The sequence below is a fragment of the Poecilia latipinna genome, unplaced genomic scaffold, assembly GCF_001443285.1.
Source record: "Poecilia latipinna isolate Pla-1442-1.1 unplaced genomic scaffold, P_latipinna-1.0 Scaffold707, whole genome shotgun sequence".
NCBI lineage: Eukaryota > Metazoa > Chordata > Actinopteri > Cyprinodontiformes > Poeciliidae > Poecilia > Poecilia latipinna.
The window spans coordinates 146,185-164,388 of record NW_015113323.1 but is presented as its reverse complement, the minus strand read 5'-3'; the positions used below and the strand labels follow the sequence as shown (position 1 = coordinate 164,388).

The window sequence follows — 18,204 nt, the reverse complement described above, 5'->3', positions numbered from 1 at the left end:
AAATGCAAATCTGTAAACTGAAACAAATTAAAAACAAGACTTCAAAAACAATAATAAATCAGACCTTTAATCAATAATTTATTCAAATATACTGCTGGGTTTTAATCATACAGACAGAAAAAATGATTTCATTTTCTTTATGGTTTTGTCAGGTTGAAACTAATAAAGTAGTTGTTTTGTTTTTTATTTCTATCCACAGCACCTCTGGGTTGACAACAGCTGCAGAATCCACAATTTACCTGAAGTGAGACAGACTGTAACAGCGACACAGTGAGTCAAGTCTGAGTGTGTTTGTGCAGCAGGCCACTTCAGACTGCGCTCCACTGCGGTAATTTGTATTGTTCGTAAATAAAATGGTTTGTATTTGACGCTGCCTGCACTCACATAATTTGCCTTATTATCCTGAGATTCTGTTCTTTCGATTGAGTGTCGCTCCTTTGTGCAGGATCTTCAAAATCTGGGTGGAAAATGGCATCAGAACATTTGGGTTATTTTGTTTTTTGCAATTGCAGCCTGAAAGGGTTTGCAGAGATTCTCTTAAATATGTTAGAGTGTTTTACTTTTAGAAAAAACTCTGCATGATGGTGAAAACTAACAAGTTTAAGACTGAGGAGTATGACTAGATCAGGAGCATCGTCTCGTGTAAAAGCTGCAGTCTGTTATGGATGTGGGGAAACAGATGTTTACTAGTTTTCCCAAAAGGAAACAGGCTCTTATTTTTTTATGTTTTGAGTACTGCAACAACAGATAAATAATCTTTATCAAAAGATCAAAAACAACCCACATTTTGAAACTTTACATTTAGCACTTTTACTAACTTTTTCTGATAATTTGTTGAGAACTGGAAGAAATTATTAATTTTAAGACAAATAATGAGATTGAGATGAAATGCTTGACAGCTAGAAAAACATCAAACGGCTGGCTTTTATGTTTGTTTTTCCTACTTTTTAACAAAAACTGCTAATTTTTCACCAGGTTGCTACATAACTAAACCATTTCTATGAAATCTGAAAAGTAAAAGAAATAAGGGCATCATATTGTTGGGTTTCTTTGGATCAATAGTTAACAAGATAAGCTAAGTGGCGCCAATTTTCCAGGAATATAAATCCAATCAAGTCTTAAAATTTTAAATCAATGTAGATGATGGACAATCAGGTCACCTAGAGGGCAGTTGAGAATAAAAAGCATTTAATTACTGCAGCATTTGCTCTCCAGAGCCCTGTGTGTCTCTGTTAGAGCTCCGTATCTTTCCTCCATCTGTTTTCTAGGAAGAAAAAACTCCAGATACAAAGCTGGTGGAGTGAGAACCAGCCAGCTGGGGTTTGTAGTTTCTCTGAGCGTGAAGATGTCAGTGCCAGTGCTCATATTTCACCAAGTCTGTGTGTCTTTATTAACGTGCTGTTTAGCATTCTGAGAGCAGAATCTCAGTAAGTAAAGTCTCTGAGTGCCAGTCCCACAGGTTGCTTAGAGCAAACTGGTGGAACTGGGAGAGGTGAGAGCTGGAATCAGTAGGTCTTCTTCCAGGAACGGAGGTACAGCTGGAAGGGCAGCAGAGGGTTTCTGTTCAGCAGGCTCTTGTGGAAAACATCAAAATCAGCTTTCCTGACTCGCTGCAGATAGTCCTCCAACACGACCTGGAGCACAGAGCAAAACAAACACAAGCTGGTTCAGTTTGAATTCATGCCTCACATCCTCAAAGATGACAGTTTCTGAAACTTTCTGCACTTTTTAGACTTTTTAGACCTGATCTACTAAAATTGTACATGTATAAAAACAGATAAAAACAACTTGATTTCATCTATAAGCAGCAGTCAGTGGGCCACCAATCACTGTGGAGCTTCAAAAGCAATGAGTCTCTGTGTTTGAGACTCTTATTTTGATTAAAAAACTTTTTCCACAATGCGTTTGAAAAATACACATTATTTGGGAAACTTTACTTTCAAAGCAAAAACAAAGCAGTAAAAATACTGTTGGCTGTCTAGTTTCTACAAATTAAAATAAAATATTGTCACATGGATGTTGCCATGTTGCTTACACTGCAATGCATCCTGGGTAGATGGTGTAGGCTAGGTGCGGCGGTAGCTCAGACTAGGCTGAACAGAAATTTATGTGCAAAAGTGAAAAAATGAGAAGGACTGAATTTGAAGAGATTTGGCCAAAAAGGTTGTGCTGGTGCTAATTGGAAATGCTAACCAAAATAGAGAGTATATGTTGTAAAAAGCTACAATGTTTTAGGACCAAAACATTTAAATATATTAGAATGGGTTTGTTACAAAGACTTAAATATGCTTCACTATCTCTTTAAACATCCTATTTGTTTAGCTGTCCTGTTAGCTCAACGCGTCATTGGCCCGGCATGCATTGAGCAGGTGAAAAAATGTCGACCTCTGTAGGCAAAAGATAAAATAAAGATAGATAATTTTAAAAAAATGAGTTTTTACACATCACAAACTAGAATTTTTGGAGGTAAAAAGAAGAAATACAACACATTTAGGCCAACAGGTTCAACTAGTCACGGATTCCTTTAAATTTGAAGATCATAAAAGCTCTAAAAGAATTAAAACTCTGGGTTATTGCTCTAGAAGAGCTCCATTGAAAAAAGGAAATAAAACACCCAGGATTTACCAAGAATGAAACCTAGAGCCTCTGTGTGAAGACAGATGAGCCTCAGACGGATTTCCATCAAAGGGCAACTGAGCAGTCACTGCATACATCATCATGTAAAAGCATAGAAGGAAGAAACCAGAAAAGAGCCACTCGTTAAGGTGACCCCTGCAGACAAACTGTGATTGCAGTGTATTTCTAAACGTTTTTTTTTTTCTGCATCAGGGGTTAGGGGTCTTAAAATGATGAAAGGAATGAATAAAGCTGGAAAATAAAAACCGTTTTTCAGTGAAAAGCTTTTCCCAGAGGCCGCAGAATCTCGTTTCTGTTCACTTCCTGCTCAGAAGCGAGTGTTTTAATGATAAAAGACACACATGCATTTTCCTGCAACAACATGGATTAGTTAGCATCTGGAAGGGGCGTCACATTTTATTTGAAAATCTGAATATATGGACTTCAAATGTTAAAAACAAAAACATGTCAAACCTAAGGCAGATTTTGATTCCACCTTAAAAATAGAAACTTATTCAAAGCTGAAATTTTACCATCTCCTTTTGTTTCTTTAACCCAAGAACCACAGGATAAAGCTTGTTACTTTTCTCCTCTTCATCCTTTTCCCCAATGTTATGCACAGCTTTCATTTAGCTCCCCAGCAAAGAGCGCGCTGTGCAGAAACACGTTACGGACATTCTTTATTCTGCCTGCAAAGCTCTCAGGTGTCTGTTCCTCCATCCCCTGTGTCTCTCTGAACAATTTGGTGGTAATTCAGAGGCTGGAAATGTGTTTTCAAAAGGTTTTTTTTTTTTCTATTTGGGCACATGGAAACAAGATTCCACCTGCACACTGTTTGAGGAGGCTTTTCTGCTTCATTACAGCAGATGAGAATATTTTATTTGAAAAAATGTGCTGGGTTCTTTAAAGAAATGCTTAAATCAAAAAGATTCTGCAGATCGTAGCATCTTTTAAAATTGTTTTTCTTAAATCTTCGATATGCACCCCTAGGTCTAACGCTGTCATTCTTCATGTTGTTTTGAAATGAAAGAGTCGGTGTGATTTATGTCCTCTAGTCTTCACTGGTCCTCCTTTTTTTTTTTTTTCTTCATTCTGCCTCACTGATCCAAACATGCAGATCATCTGAATCTAATTTTCAGGACATGAAGAAAGCAATGCAGACTGTGCCAGCTTTCCATGTGGCTCGCTATCAGGAACACAAATAGACAGCAACACTCCCACACATGCATGAAGGGGCCTTTTTGCTGCTTGGAGAAGGTCCACTGCAAAGTCATTCAGGAGGGAGAGTCCATTTTTCTGCTCCATCCCGTAGTTACAGCAGATTGGTGATGGATCATCATTATAGACTCCACAGAAATGTTTTATTCACCAGCAGAAAGCAGCCTCTGAGTTTGAGTTCATGCTTAGTTAGAGTTACATTTAGGACAAATTCACACCAGCCCTGTTTGGTCTGGTTTAATCAAACTCTGAAAGTCCAATTCGTTTGGGAAGTTGTCGTCCGGTTTGCCGAAAAACCTAAATCTCGGTTCGGTCGGAGGGAACTCCTCATTCATTAAATGAAACCTCTCTGACATATTGCAGATATCTGATATTTACCAATATATAAATTACACATGTCCCTACTTTTATGACACCATTAAAAAGCATGAAACACAAACAGGAACAAGATTAAGATAAACACTGGTTGTTAATATTAATCCAGTTTTATTTATCGGACTGATGCCAACGGTTAAAAAGTCATTTTGAAGGCACTGACTGGCTTCCTTAGGTTGTTTATAGGGATAATACTCTTAGTGTATGTAACCTTCTTAATCTAAAAGTAATAATCTTTAAAACATTTACCTCCCTTTTTGCCCTGAATATTAAACAATTAGAGATTATTTTTGTAACCCTAACTGATTGAAAAAAAGAAAATGTTTAGTCTGCTTTTCTGAGACAGCAGGAAAACATATTTTTATGCTCTGTACAAATATTTCTGGTTTCAGCTCCACAGACAAAAGGGGAAAAAAACAGATTAAATTGGATTATTCTCAATGCCTTAACAAATCTGGTTGTCTGCACAAACAAGATCTGCAGTCAGCATACGACGGCTGACTTTCAGGGTGATTACTGAAGCAAACATCAGTGACATGAGAAAAAAGTGATTTTAAAATGTAAATGAGATCTTGATGAATAGCAGGGGAATATTATGACTTACAGTGGGAAGGAAGGCCGGGGTTGCTGCTGCTGGAACGTTGTCGCTAAACGATCGGGCCTGAAGGAAAAAGCAGAACAAACTGAAATGAAAAAACAAAAACAACTGCTTTTCCTGTGTAAGCAAGTTTCAAAAAGATTGGAAAATCACAGAAATCTAAGCTGCAACTTATGATAGAATTTGTATTTGCTGCCACTAACATTAAAAAAGTTGAAAAAGAAAAATTCTTAACATCTCTAATAAAACATGGTGTGAATTTGCTACTACATTTGTGCAGCTATGATACTTGAGTAATAACAGACTGAGTCAGACTTTCTAATAATATCTGAACGGCTCTGCGACGCTATTTCTTAGAATGAAAGTGTTTTCCATCTCGTTTTGCACCCGATTATTTCAAGAGGATTCTGTTTTTGTTCAGGCACTCAACACCGACCTTTGGATCACTTAGACACACAAATGGAAACGGCATGAATAAACCAGTGTTTTGTCTACCTGCAACAGGCAGTTTGTCAAACAACAGCTAAATTGTCTTTCTAGGACACTTTAAATAAAAACATCACTTAGCCTAAATACTTATGTTGAATGTACGAAAATACAACAGTATGGCAAATATAACAGCACTTAAATGCCAAAAACATCATAACAAACAACTATCAGCTTGACACACAGCATTCATCACTATTAGTGACGTGTTGGTAAAAAAAAAGTTGCATAAACAGGACCAGTAAGAAAGACAGAGTGAGAATGATAAAGTAAATGTAAAATCAGTGGTGGGCACACTTTCACTACTACTGGAGCTAAAATGTTTAGTGCATCTAGTTTCCCCTAAATACTTTTTTTTTTTTTTTCAGATAAATTCTAACGAGATAATTTACTTGGCTGCCTTGTAAATTTTCAGATGAAGTTCAACATCACTGCTTAAATGTATATTCATAATCTTATTTTGAAGTCTGTTAATACAGTGTTTCTGCCTCCTTCCCTAAAATTCTCTTTTTTAAGACACTTTTTTGAGCAAGTGGCATGTCAGTATGGTTGAAATTAGCACTTTAGCGCCTTAGCTTAGCTTCCATGACTAACTTTTAGATAGCAGTGCCCAACACTGCCTAAAATGGAAATTTTAGCCAAACCACAGGAAGAAGAAGGAATATTATGCAACTTATTTTCTTCCAGGATTCATTTATATTTTCCCTGCTTCCATGGTTTACTGTGAGGATGATCCGTTCAGGTGCACGTTAGCCAGGAAGTTTGTTTTTTTTCATCTGAGCAGAACACTTCCATACGTTTGCCGAGTCTCCTACTTCATTTTTGGCAAACCCTGAAAAAAAACTTTTTACAGCTTTCTTGCAACTGTCTCATTGTTTTGGAAGATTTGCAGTAATCAGATTCATCATGGCAGGAAGTAAAACTAATTTAGATATAATTGACCTTGTTTGATGAAGTATTAACAAGATGGAGTCAGGCCAAGCAAAAGCATTGTTCTGGATAGAGGTCACCAAGTTGGATTGTAATTAAGTACTTAGGGATTTTCCCCACTGTGAGAAGTCAAACAGTCTGCAAAATATGCAAATAGAAGGAAAAAAGCAAAAGAAAATCTCATCATCAGCTCCACATGGGGTACAGGAATTAGGTTTCTCTGCCAGCTCACTCCTAATTAAGTCAGTTAATTAATTAGAACACATTCTTTTTAGTACAAACGTCTCATTTTTGTAAGTTTTAGTCTAAGTTTTATCATGTTTTATTGCTTATGTGAATATAATAAAAACAGTTAATAAAAGGAGAGTATTCCCTAATTTAGGCTAAAGATTTTAATATTTCATATTCCATCTTGTTTGTCCTTAACTGCCCTTCTTTCATTCTGAATTATTTCCAACAGACATGATATAGGTTGATTTTTAAATCCCCTTTTTTCTCCTGCAATCTGATTTTCTTTTAACACCAGTCACTATCAACTGTGAAACAACCTGTCCAGGCCCTTTCTTTCAACGGAAATTACTTTGTATTCCCAGGGAGGGAAGAACCTGTGGGCGTGTGGACTGGAGTCTGAATTTGTGAAGTTAGCAACGAATCCCCTGAGCTCTGCCAGCTACAGGTTTGGCCTTTTGTGGCTCAAACATGTTCCTGCACATTCTCAACTCAACAAAGGATTTGTGGGTCCTAATAGTGTTTGTCAAGCTGTTCCAAGAAGTGTTTGCAAACTGGTCTAACACACAGGCTTGCTGGAGTAAAACAGTGCATTGCTGCAACAATTGACAAATGTGTAAAGACCAGATGTAAATGTAACATCAGCACAAGGACTGGGAAATCAGCTAACTATGTAGCAAGCTAGCTTTTTTTATTGTTGTTTTTGTATCTAGATAGCTAGCTAAAAACAACAACAGAAGACATATTTTATGTCTAATGAAATATTACTTTACAGAAATCCCTGGGAAATTTGCTTAAAACTGAAATTTGATTTCAACTTAAAAAACAAAACAAAAAACAATGAAACAGTAAACCGATGGAAAATAGCACTTTGATTCCTACTTCCCAATTGCTCTCTCTGAGTGTAATTTAATGCAATTTAGCTTCTAGCAGAATTTCCTACTAGGTGCGAACAATGAGCAAACAAAATTAAAATAGTTAGTGTTTAAACAGCTGCATAATGAAAAAATCTCCATGAGGACAAAAATCAATAAGGCATGCAAGTGGAGACCAATACATCCCCAAACCAATTAGCTTCAAACTCTTAGGAGAAACATAATAGTAAACAGAAGATACTCGCAGGACATTTTGAGTCATCCACAGCGTTGCAGGTGCAAGCTGCAACCCACAGCATGCCAGAGCATGAGTCACCAGTGATGTTAATTTTAAAAATACCAAACCTATCCCTGCTGTTCAAGTGGCGTAAAAGGTGCGGAGAGAAACTAAAGTGCAGTGGATGTGAACGAGCTGAACGAACAGCTTTAGCAAAGGATCCACGTCCAATCAATGGTGACGTCATTGGTGACACAAATTAAGATTTTCCTTGTTGAAAATAATTTAGATCCTCCCAAGGAAAATCCTTGTTGAGTTTCTGCAGCATTTAAACCGTTCCGACATAAAATGTCACCAGAGAAGAGGATAATTGCACATTTCCACTGGCGTTTCGGACCTCTCATTTTCTCTGACCGTCCATCTGTGCCGAACTGTGTAGATTCATTCTTCTACCAAGTGTATATGATAGTTATCCTTCTTTTCCCCTCCATTCATTTCACCCATTTGAAGTAGGAATAAACATACGTGTGGTGTAAATTATTTAGGTTAGATAATTCATGAAAAGAAACCTTTTTCGATTTGACTTTAATACTCTTCATGTTCAGATTTCTGCCGAGTAATTCTTGAATTACCCAGAATGATGCTATTACTAAAACATGCAGACATAATTTATGATTCTTGCCAGTGTCATGGTTATTAGTATTAGTATTACTATTATCAGTATTTGAAAGAAATGTTGGGTGAATAAACCAGAAAAACCACAAAGATGTGCTATAAAACCAGAGAAGACAGAGCTTTCACAGTAACATCTCCTTAATTGTTGAAGGTTTTTCCTCTCCAGGTCAGACAGCCCTCCTTGCTAACTGTTTCTAAAGTGGCTTTTAATGAGCGAGTCTCTTTGAAACTGACATAGTACATAGCTCTAGTCCAGGAGTCTAGGTTTAATGGACTTTCCACAACAACTCAATAACTTTGGCTGAAATGATTAAATAAAAAGTTTTTTAAAATATAGTTATTGGAGTTTTTAAGTTTTTTTTTTTTACTTAAAGTACCCAATAATATTTTTTAGCTTTATTTTTCTTATTATAAGGTAGGACACTACTTGGGTTTTCACGTTCCAAAGATATCAACATTACATTAAAGAAAATGCATCCATCCACTTGTTTGCAATAGTTTTGTTGAAACCTAAAGAAAGAAGTAAAATTGTGGATATTTATAAAGAACTATAAACATCTTGTACTATATGTGCTTGTAAAGAAGTTTATTTTTCTAGCTGGACTTAGTTCAGTTCAGAGTTTATCCTTCAATACAACTGAATGAACAGATATTAAGGTTTTGGATTAGAAAAGCCGAACCTGGCCAATTTCTCTTTCAAAGTCTCTTTTTTTGATAGTAGAACAGTAAATTTGATTTGTGTAAAAGTTGAGACAAAAACAATTAGAAAATGATTGTCGTGTTACATACGTGTTCAAGGTGCACGTGAGCCTGGCTGGCGATGTCGAACACGACATCTCGAACGTTCTTCTCCCGGCTGCCACGGATGAAATCCTCCTGAGACGCTCCGTGCTAAAAAAGCAAAACAAACAAACAGAATCCACTGCGTTTGTTTCCAGATCACAGATTAATGTCGTCAATATCCAGAAACAATTAATCTGGATGAATCAATTATTGAAATAATAGTCAACTAATTTAGAAATCGATTAATCATTAACTGGAGTATACAAACTCAAAAAAGGCCAAAAAAGAAGAACATAGCCATAGTCATAATTCCCAGGAAAGGAATGTAGCATGGGCATGTAGACTGCAGTCTGAATTTGTGAACATAGTCATAATTAAGTCAAAACTTTATGAAAAATACAGATTTTGCAAAGACAGAAAAAAATGCTCTATCTGTAAATATGTTTGACCCAGAACTCCTTAAGTGGAAGTTTTAGCTTCACCAGGTTTAAATAATGTTAAAAAATGAATTGGATCCCAATATTAATTGCTTAAACTAAAAAAAAAATAAAATAAACATATGAACTGCACAGTGAATGATGTTAAGTCAAGCAGAAAAGACTAAGATTTTCTCATGTTAATGTTAGAAGTATGTGCTAACTGCCGATGCATCATTTGCTACAAACAATCAAGCATTCACTACAGGAATGTTTATTTTCTTACTTAAAAAGGAATAGAAAAGCTTATATGTATTTTTAATATATTAAAAAACTAAAGTGGTAAAATGTGAAATATGCTAAATGTGGCATATTAGAATAGTCAAGACAAAAGGTGAGAAAACGTTTGTTTATGGGTATGAAATGGAAGTAGGATGGGGAGGAACATTGAACAGTAAAGTTTCATCTGGAGGACTTAGGGGAAACATGTAAAACTAAACTTTCAAAACTTTTTTCTGAATCTTAAATCTAACATGTTAAGTGTTTTGTTTTCACTAAAAATGTTCTAAGAAAAAAAACCCCTCAATTTTCTGAGAAGAACCCGTCAAATATTTTGAAGTTTGGACATGAATGAAAAGTCCTTTCAGTTTTATGAAGCAGCCAGAAGCACAGGAACCGTTTCGTGACCTTCAGCACACCTGCAGTGATAACAGCTCACAGTTTTATCTTCTCAGCTCTCTGAGCCAAAATCTTCAAAAATCTGCAGATAAGACTCAGAGAAGCAGCTCATGAAAGACATCCTGAGAATCTGGTCAAAGTAGAAGGAATCTTTATACAGAAAGATGACTTATAAAAGTGTCTGTCTGAAAATGCACCTTGCATCAAAGACTGACAATGACAAGACAAAAAATATGGACGAATATTTCAAAGTAAGTGCCTGAAAATGTTTCTGCATATTCTAGCAAGCTGGAACATTTCTATACAAGTGCTGCAGAGGAAAGAAAGAAAGTATTTGGATCAGATATCACCTTCAGATTTATGATTTATATGCAATATTTACATAAATATTTTTACTTTTAATTGTTGAAAGAAATTAAATTCTACTAAGAACTTCTTCGATAGACTTTCCTTCCATTTGAAGACATTAAATGCAAAAGAAATGTCTCTGAATTCATAACTTCAAATGGACAAATTAACTATTTCAACATTTCATCCTCGAGAATTCAGAGACAATCAAACATTGTGTTTCAAGAAAAAATAACAAAATAAAGATTGATAAGATAACTAAGTGCATTATTGAATACAGATATTTTCACTTCACATAAGATGCTGAGAAGAAATTAAGAGCCACAAATCCTGCAGTGGAGAAAATAAGTATTCAACACATCAACATTTTCCTCAGTGAATCCATTTTTAATGAGGCCACTGACATTACATCCTAAATAATACACATGCAAAGAAATCAGTATGACTAAGTCCATAAATTATTTGCTGAGGTGGAAGGGCGCAGCAAAAAAAAAAAAAAAAAAAAAAAAAAAAAAAGGAAAAAAGCAAAAAAACCAGCTGAAATCTATCAGTATTTAGAAAGCAGGTTTAGTTCCAATTGATGGCCTGTAAAAAGGAAAATTGTTCTCTTTAGAGCTTTGTTAGAAAACATACATTGGTTGAAGACATTTTTATTTATCAGTAAGCACCATTGGGGTAATAATCTTGGAGAATATATTTAAACTTTTTGACCAGGTGATTTCTGACAGAGGAGCAACAATTATCAGAAGACCTGTACAAAAGTAAAGGACCGCTGCAAGGAGCTTTAGAAAGGAACTACCAGTTACAACTTTTCTATGAAGACGTTAAATAATTCAGTCAAATACTGTTTCCTATAAGCACACTCACTGCACAAGACTCCACTGCTGAAGAAAAAGCCAGTTAAAGTCAGTCAAATCCTGGGAGATTATAGATTGTAGTCTTTTTGATGAGAGCAAATATTAATGGATGACACTTCATCAAAGCAGATGATATGTCTCTATATCGATGAAAACAGTTTTCTCACAAAGTATTAAAATACATTTGACTAAACATTTTCAATACTTCTTCAATGAGTGTTTTCGCTTTATCAAACATAACTTATGAACTAATGAACTTGATTGTCATTTCCATGTTGATAAGCTCATTAGAAATATATTTACTGACAATACATTATTATGTTTAATAATTCAGATTTTCATCATTTCTCAGCACCTTAGTGAGGAGATCTGACTTCATCTTTGAAAGGATCAAAATAACAGAGCGATTTTCGTTCCAAGAACCATTCCTCCCTTCCCGCTTACATGCAGTACATTTGCCGAGGAGGTGACTCAGCTCCAGATTACTGAGAGATGATGAGAAAAATTGATGCAGGTAATAAAGGGTATTGAAAAGAAGAAAAATATTATAAATGAAAGGATAAAAGACCAACATTTCAGACCAGAAATAAAGGAAAGAAATCATTTCGGGGACTGCAAAGCTATTAGAAAGCACCATTGCCCTCGCTTTGAACCATTTGGTGGTTCTGACAAACATTAAACCTCAATAAATGCACAGTTATATTTGATTTGCCTTTAAATAAAATAGCTGTGGTCCTAGCTCATGGTTGAGTCCCATATTTTGCTTCTTTTGAATACAACAGACTTAAATAGAGCAACAGAAGTATAGTGACGGTGTATTATAACAAAGTTAGTAGATAAAGTGTCAAATAATTGCCGACACAACTTTCAGTGAAAGCTTAGATTCATCAGTGCAAGTAGAATGGCATTTCCAGGAAAACCTGCAATAAAAAAGACAGAGCTCTTAAAACCAGAGATGTTATACATCGGCTTTTACCAGAGAGACAGTTTTTAGCTCCAGTATTGTCTGAGGTATGAAATGGGATAACGGCATACGGCCAACATTGCCCCGACTGAGAGCTACATTTTTATGGAGACTTGATGTGCCTCATTTCACACCTGCAGCTCCCATCAGACACGTCAGGAAGGGACAAACCAAGCAGCAAATTGGCTCAAGCTGCTGCTTTCCCACAGATCGTGAATCAGTGTTTAAAAGGTCTGAAGTATAACTCAGGAAATGTTAGTTTACACTCTTAAACCAAAAACTTTTTAGTTTGCACCATATAATACATAAATGTATGATGTTGTGGTAATAGTCAGACAGCTAGAGCCCTTTAAATTATTAAAAGAACCTCAAAATGTGTATGTGACTAATACTGAGATGTCTATAAATACCACAGACAGTTGTGGTGAGGTTTAAAGCAGGGTTAGATTCTACAGCAGTATCTCAAGGTTTCTAAATAATTAAGTGCAACAACAATCAGATTACTGTGCCAACGCTTTACGATCCCAAAGCGACCCGCATGAAGACGAACGTAGAAATCACACAGGAGAGCACTGTTAAGGGAAATAATGAGCCGTTTATGGATCACTTTTAGTTTATTCAGCAATGCAAGCTGACAGCAATATCACAAAACCATAACAAGATGAAGAAAGCTAATAAAAACAAAGAACAACTAATAGCAACGGCCCATAGAGGAGCATTACCTACTACAAGGAAATCTGGATGTGGAGTCAGAACCAAGAGTGATGGGATTGTGAAGTGACTTAAGATGGAAACGGTGAGTTAAAAGATTTGCTGTGGTGTTTTTTACAAAGTGAGCTTATACATATAAACAAGCTGAGTAATTATTATCTGCATGGAATATGGGACACATAAATATTCAGTGGAAGCCAAAATTCTCCCTCCATTAAATTATTTATCCAGGGGATCTTTGGTTGAGGTGGAGTAGACCAACCTGGAAGTCCAACACACATTAATCGAATAGTTTGATCTCCTCAGCTTGCAATAACGTCTTTTTAATGACCTAATTACACAAACACTGTCTGAGAACTTTTATCTACAGATTAAAATGCTACAAGTGTTTGGGTTTTTTAGTTCAGCTTTTCTACAAGCATAAAAATAGGTCAGAAATAAAGATTATTAAGACATGCTATTCATTTACAGCAATGGCCCAAGTAAAACTCCATCAAATAATGACGCCATTAAATGTCTTGTGTGTCAGTTTTACGTGTTAAAGCAAAATTAACTGTGAGAAGAACAGAAAAACTAAAAGATTCTTGATGTAAGCAGCCGGATTGGGACGTTTTGATGAATGTGTTTAAATGAGTGTGACTCGTCATGCTGCTGATTTTTCCTTATTCCCCCCTCAACTCGTCTGTCTCTCCTCTGTTTTTTTCCTGTTAAGTTTAATCTGTCAAGTGTTACTAGAGAAATATTCCATCTGTTATCTGCCTTCTGCATCCTGGACATATAACTCATATCTTTTAATGAAGAAATATTACATTTGCTCTTGTTTTACTTTATGCTGTAGATAGTTGGGTGTTGCAGGGTGTTTAAGCACACCTCCAGCTCCCTCTTCTGGAAGTGGTGAGGAATGCGGGTAGAAAGCCTGGGGTCAGAAGCATCATCTTTGCATCAGAGGATTTTTTAAGGGCAGAGCTTGCATGCTTCAAACAGCAGCCCTGGTTCCCCCCGTCGGCTCTTCTAGCAGCAGCAGTTGGTCTTCACGCTGGGCTGAAAGCCCAGACAAGGTTGGAAAATGTTTGTGGCATTATTTTCCACAATAATTTCAATCCAATGCTCTCATGTTTGCCAAACAGCTGCAGAGTAACATTTCCTCCCCTTGATTTCCCCCTTTCCTCTCCTGCTTCTGTCAAAGCAGAGGCATAAGGGGCCTTTGCTCCACAGATTATTTATATCAAGGGTGTCCAACTTTTAGATGCATCAATCATTACCAGGAATCTGAAGAACCAAATAACTGCTGATGAGGGAATTCAGACATTTGATTCAGGTGTTTTGGAGCAGGGAAGCATAGAAGTTACAAACCAATGATGGGAATTTTGCGTGGAGTTTCTCTCTTTAAATGAGCTGAAACTCCTGTAAGAGATGAGCGCCAATTCAGATTTTTTTTGTCTGAAAAGTCTCTGAATATAAAATAAAAATAGCAACAAATTTGCTAAGTTTGCAATAATATGGTGACATCACCCAAAATTAAGGAAATCGGGTGTGATTTATCAGTGAGGGATTTATCAGTGCACCTCCTAATATGTATATAAACCTTGTCACCATATTTTTATTTTGCAGTTCAAGTCAGGTAGAAGAAGATAGGAGAAGTTCTGCATTAACTTAATGAAATGTCTGCAGATCTCTAAGGTACAAACATTTGCATGATGGTAGCATATTTCTCCAAACTTCTCCAACCAAGGTCTCTGCAACCATTTCTTCACTCACTCTTTTCCGGTTGTGGGATGAACTGATATACGAAAATTTGGGTCAATACAGAAATTTGATGATAAAATTGTGGTTATGACCAATAATTGATATTTACCAATTATCTAAGTTAATTATCTATGTTTTTCCTACCTTTCTGCACTTCCTATGTTTCTTCTCCGCTTCAAGATGGAAACCTGTCCAGCTTTGTGTTAATTTGGAGACATTTTGGAAAGGACATGCAGACAGTGCTGACACTGATGTGGGATCAATATCTGAACTGCAGAAGCCTCAGATATTGCTTTCATAAGGCTGAACAGAAGCAACTCACCAGCATGCATATATCCATGGGCAGGTAGACTTTCCTCCGGCTGCTGTTGTAAGGAGTGGCTCTGAGACACGTGGCGATTCCCTGAGCTTTTCCTATGTGACTTGCTGCATGATCTGCATGGACATTTTTCACTCCTGCAAACAGAAAAAAAATCTCAGCAACAAAATCCTACTTTCTGAGAAATCTTGCAAAGTTTGCAAGTGTTTTAATAAACAGAAGCTGTTTGCAGTGACGATGTCTGAGGTTTTTCCTGTCCATCCTTAGACCAGACAGAGGGGTGATCATGACCTTACTAATGGAGTTGCTGCTATTTTTAAACCCACAGTAGACATGAGTGGTCGCTGGAATGAGAAGCTGCTTCACCCTGATGTCACTCCTGTATTCACTAATGAGGAAACAGGAAGACAGCCAACTAAACTGGTGAGTTAAACGATGCAATGATTCTGCCAAAGGGGAAAAGGTCAGAAAAGAGACCAATGCTGCTGTCTGAGGGAAAAAATACTTTTTTTTTTATTTCAGCAACTATGAGACTTGTGTAAGAAAAAAGCAACATAAGAAAGGAGCACTAAGGAAAGTTGATGTTAAAAATGCAGCAACATGTCAAACGTTCAGCATCATTTCTCACCAATACATACCTAAACATTCCAGCAGCAGGTATAATAGTGAAGACTGTGTGTTCTCTGAATACTTCTCAAGCTCCTGTAGGTTCCTGTAGGCTCTGTCATCCAGATCCTTTTCCTGGTCAAACAGAGAGACTCAATGAGTTTCACTTTCAGCACTAAGAAAAAGAAACATCATTTATTAATGAGTATAATCAATTATTAACTAGGGCTGCAAGTAACAATTATTTTAGTAATTGATTACTCTGATAATTTATTGAATATTTGTATATAAAATTGGCACATTCTGTAGATTTTTCATTTAACCATTTAAGCCTTTTTACACAATATTATAAGTACATTAAAAATGCAAAAAAGTAAATAATTTAATTACTTTTTGGAAAAAAAAAACATCTCTGCTCTGCATCCTCTGGGATTTGGAGCTGTAGTTCAAATCTCAGAGGTTATTTGAACTTTTAAAATGCTAGTTAGCAGCCACGGACTGACATCATAACTGTCTGAAATAAAAAAAAAAAAAAATCTGAGTAAAACTCTTTGCAACTGCATAGAATTAAAAACCATAGAAAATAACTATTAAAATATGAAATCTGTCAACAAAAAGAAACAAACAAAAGTCTACAAAAAAGAACTGTAACCATAGGTACACTGACTTTCTTTTATCCAAAATAAAACTGTGGTCTCAGAACTTGGAAGCATTTCTGCTCAGAGTTCTTCATCCTTTGGTTCCCAGAAAAGCCAAAGGACAGGAATTGATTCACTGTACTGACAGTAATTACTCACCACTATCTGAACTAGCACAATGATACCCACTGGACATGCTAAATGCTAATGTTTTAACTTTCTTTCTTACCCTTTCTGTAACAATCCTCATCAGCCATCTTTTTGTAAGACCATGCGTCTTCACTGCCTACAAAGAAAAGTACATATAGAGATTATTGAACCCTAAATGCTTGAAAATGTGTCGCTTCAAAATTTTTTGTAATGACATTTACCTTCCACAGCTCAGTGCTGACTGGCTGGTTCGGAGGGTCATCTCTATAGATCTCCTCTATAGCTGTCTTCCAGAACTGCATTCGCATCAGACCAATGGTCTTCTGGGAAACGGAGTCCTTCACCTAGTGAAGACGGAAAAACAGGGAGTCCAACACTGAACTCATTAGTTTAAAAGAACTTCTGGTATCAGACACTTCTATCTACTTTTCCATACACCTAGCATTAATTTGACAATCAGTTTTGACCTGAATATAAAAAACAATCTCCCTTTCAGCTTTATGGAGGAATACCTGCCTGTGCCAGCTCCACATTAAAGGCTCTCAGAGCCAGAGAGGAGCGCCGCGCCTCCTCTGGGAGGAGGAGACACGACAAGAAGCCCTCATAGTCTCTGGACCTGAGGAGGAGCAAAAAGAGATTTAAGATTCAGGAGGAACTTTAAAGTCAGTGTGAAGCAAATTCTGTTATAACTGCAGCAAGTTACATGAAAAAAAATGGAAGAAAAATAATAACACAAGCAAGAAAAAATTTAATTTATGAAAATAAAATCTTCTAAAAGTGCAAGAATAGAAATTAAGACACAGTTAAAAGACTAAATTAGCAATAAAAGCCCTTTTTAGATTTTAAATAACTTATTACATACAGTTTTAGAAAGTTTCAGGACTTACAAATATATACATATATCACATTGACAAACTACATTGTTTTAATTTATGATTATGTCGATTTAAAAAAAAAAAAAAAAGCAAAAACAAAAAAAACATATATACCCAGCAAAACTTAACCTACTCCTGAACCCTTTTCACATTTTGCCCCACTAGCCTCAAACTTAACAGCAATTTTTGAGATTTTAAGTGACAGAACAACACAACAGAGCTCATGGCTGTGCAGGAAAATATTTAATGGTTTTCATAAAAAGAATAACACAGAACATCGCCCTGAAAACATTATGCATACAGTGACCAATAGTGGTGTGAGCATCATGCAGTGGAGAGGCTGGATCCAAATGCACAACATACATTTAAAAAATAATAATAATGAAAAATAAATAAGTAATTAAATAAATAAATAAAAACACTTTGGGTTTACCACATAAAATCTTATTACGTTACACTAAAAATGGTGGTTCCACGATGATAAAATGAGGAAAAAAAATTAGTATTTCTTTATTTAATTTTAATGGATAATTCGGTAACACTTTATTTGAAGGGGGGTGAATAAAACGGTCATGACACTGTCATAAACATGACATAACACCTGTCATGAACATGAATAAGCCTTCATGAATATTTATGACTGTTGTCATAAAGCGTCACTCGGTAAATTATGACACTTTTAATACAAAGTTGACATTATTCAAAATGTCTTTGATATGACAACTTGACATTGACCAAGAAATCATTACTGATATAAATTTGTTATAAAAGTATTACTGATTTCACTTTAAAAATTAGGTAACTTTATGTTATTAAAGGTAAAGTTTAAACAGTAAAGTGTTNCCGATAATTCTATAGGGCTGCACAGTGGTGCTGTTGTTGGTAGCGCTGTTGC

General features: G+C 36.0%; 1 protein-coding gene across 2 annotated transcripts in view; it reads right to left on the bottom strand.

Annotated features, from left to right (window-relative positions):
• Window positions 1-940: 940 nt before the first annotated feature.
• The window catches only part of ndufaf6 (NADH:ubiquinone oxidoreductase complex assembly factor 6), a 19,168-nt gene continuing 1,904 nt past the window's right edge, over window positions 941-18,204 (bottom strand). For both annotated transcript variants that reach the window (XM_015045087.1, XM_015045086.1), the window contains exons 2-9: window positions 16,951-17,050; window positions 16,656-16,778; window positions 16,514-16,570; window positions 15,679-15,781; window positions 15,044-15,177; window positions 9,008-9,109; window positions 4,814-4,870; window positions 941-1,634 (exon numbers count right to left, since the gene is read on the bottom strand). In XM_015045087.1, coding sequence (XP_014900573.1) covers window positions 1,506-1,634; window positions 4,814-4,870; window positions 9,008-9,109; window positions 15,044-15,177; window positions 15,679-15,781; window positions 16,514-16,570; window positions 16,656-16,778; window positions 16,951-17,050 — 805 coding nt within the window. In that variant the 3' untranslated portion in view covers window positions 941-1,505. The remainder of the gene's footprint in view (window positions 1,635-4,813; window positions 4,871-9,007; window positions 9,110-15,043; window positions 15,178-15,678; window positions 15,782-16,513; window positions 16,571-16,655; window positions 16,779-16,950; window positions 17,051-18,204) is intronic.